Genomic DNA, 10,019 nt, shown 5'->3' on the forward strand with positions numbered 1-10,019 from the left:
ACCCCCATATACACCTGTAATATACATCACTGCACCCCCATATATACCTGTAATATACATCACTACACCCCTATATACACCTGTAATATACATCACTACACCCCCATATACACCTGTAATATACATCACTGCACCCCCATATACACCTGTAATATACATCACTACACTCCTATATACACCTGTAATATACATCACTGCACCCCCATATATACCTGTAATATACATCACTACACCCCTATATACACCTGTAATATACATCACTGCACCCCCATATACACCTGTAATATACATCACTGCACCCCCATATACACCTGTAATATACATCACTGCACCCCCATATACACCTGTAATATACATCACTGCACCCCCATATACACCTGTAATATACATCACTGCACCCCCATATACACCTGTAATATACATCACTGCACCCCCATATACACCTGTAATATACATCACTACACCCCTATAATATACATCACTACACCCCTATATACACCTGTAATATACATCACTGCACCCCTATATACACCTGTAATATACATCACTACACCCCTATATATACCTGTAATATACATCACTACACCCCTATATACACCTGTAATATACATCACTGCACCCCCATATACACCTGTAATATACATCACTACACCCCTATATACATCTGTAATATACATCACTGCACCCCTATATACACTTGTAATATACATCACTGCACCCCTATATGCACTTGTAATATACATCACTACATCCACATATACACCTGTAATATACATCACTACACCCCTATATACACTTGTAATATACATCACTACACCCCTATATACACCTGTAATATACATCACTACAGCCCTATATACACCTGTAATATACATCACTACACCCCTATATACACCTGTAATATACATCACTACACCCCTATATACACCTGTAATATACATCACTACACCCCTATATACACCTGTAATATACATCACTACACCCCTATATACACCTGTAATATACATCACTAGACCCCTATATACACCTGTAATATACATCACTACACCCCTATATACACCTGTAATATACATCACTACACCCCTATATACACCTGTAATATACATCACTACACCCCTATATACACCTGTAATATACATCACTACACCCCTATATACACCTGTAATATACATCACTACACCCCTATATACACCTGTAATATACATCACTGAACCCCTATATACACCTGTAATATACATCACTACACCCCTATATACACTTGTAATAGACATCACTACATCCACATATACATCACTAGACCCCTATATACTACACCTGTAAAACTACATTGCCATATACTACATCACTACACCCAAATATTACTCACCAGTTACCCCCCCCCCTCCACTCCCCCCATTGTCCCCTCAGGTTACTAGTCACCACTCACCTTTCCCTCCTCAGACACCTCCGTACGGGCTCCCGCTGACATCCTCTTCTCTTGTACGGCCCCCCGCTGAGCTGCTTCCTCTCTCCGTACGGGCTCCGGCTGCTGCATCTTCTTCTCCTGCCGGGGCGGGAACTTTTCAAATGACACACACGCGCGCCGTACTGACGACATCAGGGCGCGCGCGTGTGTGTCACAGAGAAAGTGCCGGCAGGAAAAAGAGGACAGATTCCTGCGTTCCGCTGCTGCACTGTGCGGTGCTGCAGTATCTGTCCTCTGTTCCCTGCCGGCACGCAGCGTGTGATAAGGGCAATCTGACCACGGGCCGCCCGGAGCCTGGAGCTCCGGACAACAGGTCAGATTGCCCTCATCAGTGACCGGCCAGCAAGAACGCCCGGAGCCAGGCGGGCCGGTCACAGAGAGTAGGCGGGCCGGATGTGGCCCGTGGGCCGCCTCTTGCCCAGGTCTGGCTTGGATAGTCAGATTATGGGAGACGGGGGCTCATGGAGTACAGCTGGATGCTGTGGATGGCCCAAAGTTTGTTCAACTCAGCCATGAGCCTGTAGTGAAGGAGGCATTTTGTTCCTTGATAGTTCAGCGACCACATGTGGTGTGTAGTATGTTGGATGTTGTGGCTATGGCATTGCAGCATAAATACCCATCCGAGGCGGACTGGCCGCCTAATGAAAAACCATGGTTTACATTGAAAGATTGTGCTCGGAGATTGAAGGAGGAGGCTATGATAAATGCTATTTCAGCAAGTACATATGACAATTCCATGCAAGTTATTGTAAGTGTTTCTATTAGAAATTGTATCATTAGAAATGCCCCTCCAGCTTATAAACATGTCATGATGGCATTAATGAGAAATCAGACTGGGAAACCAATCTCTAATACATTGGAGGCGATCCGACAGTTAGGGGGTCTGGGAGAATGGGGTCCCAAACAGAGAGATCGGCTTAATTTTGAAGAACAGTGTAACAACATCAAAAGTAGTAAAAATGGTAGATCCCGTGTTACCAGGAGAGATATGTTTATGGCCCTGATAAAGGATGGTGTTCCCTGGGATAAAATAGACGGGATTAGTACTGACGAGATGTGGAAATTGTATCAAAAGAGAAAATTGTATCAAAGGAGAGGACTCAATAAAAAGTCAGGGGTTTCACATAATAAAAAGGTTCTGAATCTCCACAGCGCAGGCGAAGCAGGACACGGGGAGAAAGAGGGCCACTGTCTCATCGTCACCAGCAAAGCCCACACCACCGGGGGTGGAGGATCTTTATGCTGAAATCAAATGTATAGTGCAGGAAATCAAAGCCCACCAGAATAGGTCATCATCATCTTCCACCAAGATGTCTCCATCTGAAATGGAAGATAGATGGGGGAAAGATAAGGGTAATATTGAGACCACAGAGGAGATTGCCACCAATACACAATGTACAGAGATATGTAAAGAGATAAGTATTACAAAAGCCATTCCTGCTCATAAACAATACAGAGCCGTCCAAATGTTCACAAAGGAGAGACTGGAAACAAGCAGGATCCCTGTGTTCAGTCTATTGGAAGGGCAATTATTTTTGCTATTGTTTGGTTGGTCATATATTTGCATACCCATGCTGCTAATTAATACAGCACAATATACCAATATGGTTGGGTAAATAGTGAGCTTTTTTGGCTCTCCAGTTAGGGTACCTTCACACTTAGCGATGCAGCAGCGATCCGACCAGCGATCTGACCTGGTCAGGATCGCTGCTGCATCGCTACATAGTCGCTGGTGAGCTGTCAAACAGGCAGAACTCACCAGCGACCACTGAACAGCCCCCAGCCAGCAACGACGTGCAAGCGACGCTGCGCTTGCACGGAGCCGCCGACTGGAAGCTGCGGAGACTGGTAACTAAGGTAAACATCGGGTATGGTTACCCGATGTTTACATTAGTTACCAGCACACACTGCTTAGCTGTGTGTGCAGGGAGCAGGGAGCCGCACACACTGCTTAGCGCTGGCTCCTTGCTCTCCTAGCTACAGTACACATCGGGTTAATTAACCCGATGTGTAATGCAGCTACATGTGCAGAGAGCAGGAGCCGGCAGCACAGGCAGCGTGAGAGCTGCGGAGGCTGGTAACTAAGGTAAATATCGGGTAATCACCTTGGTTACCCGATGTTTATCTTGGTTACAGCTTACCGCAGCTGCCAGACGCCGGCTCCTGCTCCCTGCTCACTTCATTTGTCGCTCTCTCGCTGTCACACACGGCGATCTGTGTGTCACAGTGGGAGAGCGCCTTTGAAGAAAACGAACCAGGGCTGTGTGTAACGAGCAGCGATCTCGCAGCAGGGGCCAGATCGCTGCTCAGTGTCACACACAGCGAGATCGCTAATGAGGTCACTGCTGCGTCACAAAAAGCGTGACTCAGCAGCGATCTCGGCAGCGAGCTCGCTGTGTGTGAAGCACCCCTTAGATGTGAATCTTTTTGCATATGGATAATGGACTGGATAAAATTGTGTTTTGTGCATTATTTGAGCTTATATGCTAATCATGTTTGTGCTTTCTTTTTAGACTGGAGACCAGAGTTTTACATGTTATTAGAGCAATCAGGCTAAAACAATGAAACAAGTAATCATCCCATTGTGAAGAATGGGTATTGTATTTACCTAATGGTTGTTGTTTGTTTTATGTGTATGTTCAATCAGGACCACAATAGGCTTGTAAATGCCCTCTCAGTATGAAGGTCTCATAGTCTGAAGGTCAGATTTGGCCTTAAACTGAACTCAGGTAATGAGAGAAGGGATAGATCAGGATTATTAATTAAGGTAATTGTAATGAATAGTGGAGACAGTGACATGTTAATCAGTTGATGGTACTGTCTATAGCTGGTGTCACACATAACGACGACGACAACGACGTCGCTGCTACGTCACCATTTTCTGTGACGTTGCAGCGACGTCCCGTCGCTGTCGCTGTGTGTGACATTCAGCAACGACCTGGCCCCTGCTGTGAGGTCGCCGGTCGTTGCTGAATGTCCAGCTTCATTTTTTGGTCGTCACTCTCCCGCTGTGACACACACATCGCTGTGTGTGACAGCGAGAGAGCGACGAAATGAAGCGAGCAGGAGCCGGCACTGGCAGCTGCGGTAAGCTGTAACCAGCGTAAACATCGGGTAACCAAGGGAAGACCTTTCCCTGGTTACCCGATGTTTACGCTGGTTACCAGCCTCCGCCGCTCTTGCTGCCAGTGCCGGCTCCTGCACTGTGACATGTGGCTGCAGTATGCATTGGGTAATTAACCCGATGTATACTGTAGCAAGGAGAGCAGGGAGCCAGCGCTAAGCAGTGCGCGCGGCTCCCTACTCTCTGAACTGTGACATGTAGCTGCAGTACACATCGGGTTAATTAACCCGATGTGTGCTGCAGGAGAGCAAGGAGCCAGCGCTAAGCGCGGCTCCCTGCTCTCTGAACATGTAGCACAGCGACGTTATGATCGCTGCTTCTGCTGTGTTTGACAGCTAAGCAGCGATCATAACAGCGACTTACAAGGTCGCTGTTACGTCACCGAAAATGGTGATGTAACAGCGACGTCGTTGTCGCTGTCGTTTAGTGTGAACCCAGCTTATTTCTAAAATGTAGATAGTCAGAGGGAGGGCTCCTTCAGTTCTGCAGAGAAGATAAATGATTTGGATCTTCACATCCTATCAATGATTGTGCAAAAATGTGGGTAAAACAATTGAGTGACAAAAGGTATTCCAGAACCTGCTGAAGTCATTGCTCGAGGAGCAGACAATGTGCTGACAGTTATGAAACAAGACAAGTGGGAACACATCCCAACTGACAGATGAGTAATATGTGTATTGTTGTCCCTTTAGATCAAAATCTGGAAATGTTGCATCATTGGCGCCACCATGGGCATGGATCTACTTCCGTCAGAAGCCAAGCAACCTTCAGACCGAAAACAGAGACCAACCGTGGAAAATGTGGCCTTATTGAAAACCAAACAGAAGAAGACCTAGAAGAAGAAGATGTGACCCAAAACTTCACCTCCAATCTGTATTGTGCCTATATGAACTGCACTGGGGAACATTCTCTAACAGAAGAGATGATTGCCCTAAGGACTCAGAGGACTTGTCAAAGCAAAATAGGCAGATGTCAACAATTAAAAATACAGAATCAGACAGGCTATAAAGAGATTGCTATTATTTGTGGCTCTCATACAAATAAAAAATGCAAACGTATGAGGGCAGGAAATAATATGAGATTAACAATATAATGACCGTTTCATCATATACACAAAATGTAAAATTGTTAACAAAATCATAGATACAAGGATTATCTATAATAATTGTAGGAACACTCCCAGTAGCGACATATGCTGCTAAAGCACAAGGCCGATTCTCTTGTTTGGTGGTTACATTTATAAATACCACAAGTAGAGATAGATATACTAGATTTATTACATTACACAAGATAAAGGTAGATGGTGGGAATGGGTACTTTCTTAGTTACCTGATTTTTGGATATATTCGTTATATATTAGGAGTAATATTTGCTATAATTTGTGCATGCATTGCTTTGTGTTGTTGTATACAGTGTACACTTTCCTTATGTCAATCATCTGCTAAAACCATGCCCTTAGGATATGGTACCTTGTATAAATAATCTATGGCTCAAATTAGCCAAGGGTGGAATGTATTGCAAATATAAAAATGGCTATTTTTTGAGTCTATACATTATGTTAAACTATAACATATTGATTAATCAGACAGACAAAGTGTACATGGTTACAAAATCTTGTATATACTTAAGGATTTCTGTGTGTTTGTCTTGAATATACATATGAAGAAGAAAACGGCACTTCCTTCGTATATATTTTCAAAAGATGTTGGGGTGCACTTCAGGTTCCAAAGCCATACAACAAGAAGTAACAAGGCACTCCCAAAGTGTGATGAAAAAGTGTATTTATTGTGCTTGAAGAACGTTTTCGGTCCAAATTGGACCTTCCTCAGTAGCACTAAGCATAAAAATAAAATACAAAAAATAAATAACATAGATACAAACGGTGTATATAACACTGAGGGCAAACAAAATAGTTACATGTACAGTGTACATTGCAATATTCAAATTCATATTCTTTGATAGAAAAAATCTCATACATATATTCATTTCATATATGTGACAATTTATACATTATTCTGTGATAAATAAATTTCATATTGACTCAGACTTTTTTTGAAGATAAAACATGAAATGAAGAGAAAAGGAGTAAAAATGGAGAAAGAGAAGAGGAGCCAAAGGGAAGAGAAGTTGGTTTGTATAGGGTTAATGGAAAGAGGATGTGTGATAAATGTCTTTAACAGTGAATGAGTGTGGTGGCAGGGAGAGACCGATTGATAGCATATGTATATAGTCATCAGGGGTGTAGGATGTGATAATATGATTACAGAGTAGGGTAAGATAGTATGAACACAAGCGCTATGTGTGGGAAAAGGTCATATAGGAATTGTAAGTATAGTGTAAATGAAAGTGAAAGACTGGATATGAGTAGTCTGAGAGAGAGGGAAAGGATTTATTGAATAGTCTGTGAAGAGGTAAATAGCCGTCAGACAGAAAGAGCTTCATACGTATATTAATTTCACAGATGTGGCAATTTGTACATTATTCTGTGACAAACAGATTTCATAAGGCTCAGAGATTTACTGGAAAAATATGACATAAAAATGAAAAAACAAGGAGTGAGAGAAAAGAAAAGAAAAAGAGAAAAAGAAGAATCAAGAGAAAAACGGGGGAATGTTGGTTTGTACAGGGTTAATGGAGAGAGGGAGGAGGAGGTATAGTGGATGTCCATATGAGTAAATGAGAATGGTAGCAGGGAAAGATCTGTGGGTAGTATGTGTGTATTACCATCAGGGGTGTAGGATGTGATAGTGTGATTACAGAGTAAAGAGAATTGGTATGAACGTAAGCGCTGTGTGTGAGAGAATGTTATGTAAGAATTGTAAGCATTGTGTGAATGAAAGTGAATGACTGGATATGAGTATTAAGAAGGAGAGGGAAGGGATTTACAGGACAGTCTTGTAACGAGGTAAATAGCCATCAGAGGAGTATAGAGGAGGCTGAGAGGATTAAGTGAAACATGACCGGAACAACAAGTGAGGACGCCGAGGTGCTTACCAAATGTGAGGAGAGATGTGGCATGGACTGCGGGCGCGGAATCCACCGCTGCATGGGGGCTGCCATGACAGTGGCCGATGGGGCCGGGCTAAGTTCCACGCATGCTCCATGTCCCCTATTCCTACTCCATGTGCATTTCTGACACATGCATTGTCCTCCTCCTGGCACAAGCCTCTGCACCTTCAATGACTTCACGCATGCGTCCTGTGATTAACTCACTGAGCTGTCTGCCCCTACTGCGCACGCGTGATCCCACACCAGAACTGCCTGGACTGATTGCCGCCCTTATTTAGCCCGGCCCCATCGGCCACTGTCATGGCAGCCCCCATGCAGCGGTGGATTCCGCGCCCGCAGTCCATGCCACATCTCTCCTCACATTTGGTAAGCACCTCGGCGTCCTCACTTGTTGTTCCGGTCATGTTTCACTTAATCCTCTCAGCCTCCTCTATACTCCTCTGATGGCTATTTACCTCGTTACAAGACTGTCCTGTAAATCCCTTCCCTCTCCTTCTTAATACTCATATCCAGTCATTCACTTTCATTCACACAATGCTTACAATTCTTACATAACATTCTCTCACACACAGCGCTTACGTTCATACCAATTCTCTTTACTCTGTAATCACACTATCACATCCTACACCCCTGATGGTAATACACACATACTACCCACAGATCTTTCCCTGCTACCATTCTCATTTACTCATATGGACATCCACTATACCTCCTCCTCCCTCTCTCCATTAACCCTGTACAAACCAACATTCCCCCGTTTTTCTCTTGATTCTTCTTTTTCTCTTTTTCTTTTCTTTTCTCTCACTCCTTGTTTTTTCATTTTTATGTCATATTTTTCCAGTAAATCTCTGAGCCTTATGAAATCTGTTTGTCACAGAATAATGTACAAATTGCCACATCTGTGAAATTAATATACGTATGAAGCTCTTTCTGTCTGACGGCTATTTACCTCTTCACAGACTATTCAATAAATCCTTTCCCTCTCTCTCAGACTACTCATATCCAGTCTTTCACTTTCATTTACACTATACTTACAATTCCTATATGACCTTTTCCCACACATAGCGCTTGTGTTCATACTATCTTACCCTACTCTGTAATCATATTATCACATCCTACACCCCTGATGACTATATACATATGCTATCAATCGGTCTCTCCCTGCCACCACACTCATTCACTGTTAAAGACATTTATCACACATCCTCTTTCCATTAACCCTATACAAACCAACTTCTCTTCCCTTTGGCTCCTCTTCTCTTTCTCCATTTTTACTCCTTTTCTCTTCATTTCATGTTTTATCTTCAAAAAAAGTCTGAGTCAATATGAAATTTATTTATCACAGAATAATGTATAAATTGTCACATATATGAAATGAATATATGTATGAGATTTTTTCTATCAAAGAATATGAATTTGAATATTGCAATGTACACTGTACATGTAACTATTTTGTTTGCCCTCAGTGTTCTATACACCGTTTGTATCTATGTTATTTATTTTTTGTATTTTATTTTTATGCTTAGTGCTACTGAGGAAGGTCCAATTTGGACCGAAAACGTTCTTCAAGCACAATAAATACACTTTTTCATCACACTTTGGGAGTGCCTTGTTACTTCTTGTTGTATGGCTTTGGAACCTGAAGTGCACCCCAACATCTTTTGAAAATATATACGAAGGAAGTGCCGTTTTCTTCTTCATATCTATGGTACCTTTGAATGAGCACTCCTAGCAAGTATGTCAAATACGTTTTCCTATAACACTGAGGAAACTTCTACAATCATATCGCAAACTACTATTTCTGGCGATTTCCTATTGCTCCCTCCAAAGGAGGCCAAAGGAAAAGAATTCGAAAAGGAATCACGTCATCTCATCAACTTTGAACTTCATTGTGCCACTCTTACAGAGTACTTAAAGGCTCAGAGGATACCCCGGGGACTCCGGGTTTCCCTACGTCCCACTATCTTTAGTGAGGATATTGAATACAAGAAAAGATTTGAACAGATCTTGAACAAATGTTCATTGGACCTTATGACACTAACGGTTGACTACCTACAAAGAGATATTAACAAAACCAAAGAACGTATAAGAAACATTGAAGCACAATTGGAGACAGCAAGTGCCACAGTGGAAGAGTTCAACAACTTCAGACAGAAGATTCAGAGTAACCTAGAACAACATAGGAAGGATCTTGAAATTCGCAAACGTAACAAATTCATCCGTGACGCGGATGACTACAGTCAAGGGAGGGTCTACAGATGGCAGGACAACTACTCTTCAACAAAATTCCGCTATCAATCCAGACGGTCTTTTTCAGAACATTCCAACTCCAGCACAGACAGCGAGCGCAGGGGCCCATCCACAAGCAACCAAGTTCCTTTTTTAGGCCCAAGAGGCGGTCATTCAGGACGAAGAAAAAGA

At 42.8% G+C, this 10,019-nt stretch overlaps 1 protein-coding gene across 1 annotated transcript in view; it reads right to left on the bottom strand.

Annotated features, from left to right (window-relative positions):
* Positions 1-8,002, bottom strand: part of LOC142276283 (ephrin-A3-like) — a 29,448-nt gene extending 21,446 nt beyond the window's left edge. The window contains exon 1 of the mRNA XM_075332602.1: positions 7,842-8,002. Within this exon, the coding sequence (XP_075188717.1) occupies positions 7,842-8,002 (161 nt within the window). The remainder of the gene's footprint in view (positions 1-7,841) is intronic.
* Between the last annotated feature and the right edge of the window lie 2,017 nt (positions 8,003-10,019).

The sequence above is a fragment of the Anomaloglossus baeobatrachus genome, unplaced genomic scaffold (genome assembly GCF_048569485.1).
Source record: "Anomaloglossus baeobatrachus isolate aAnoBae1 unplaced genomic scaffold, aAnoBae1.hap1 Scaffold_3959, whole genome shotgun sequence".
Classification (NCBI taxonomy): Eukaryota; Metazoa; Chordata; class Amphibia; order Anura; family Aromobatidae; genus Anomaloglossus; species Anomaloglossus baeobatrachus.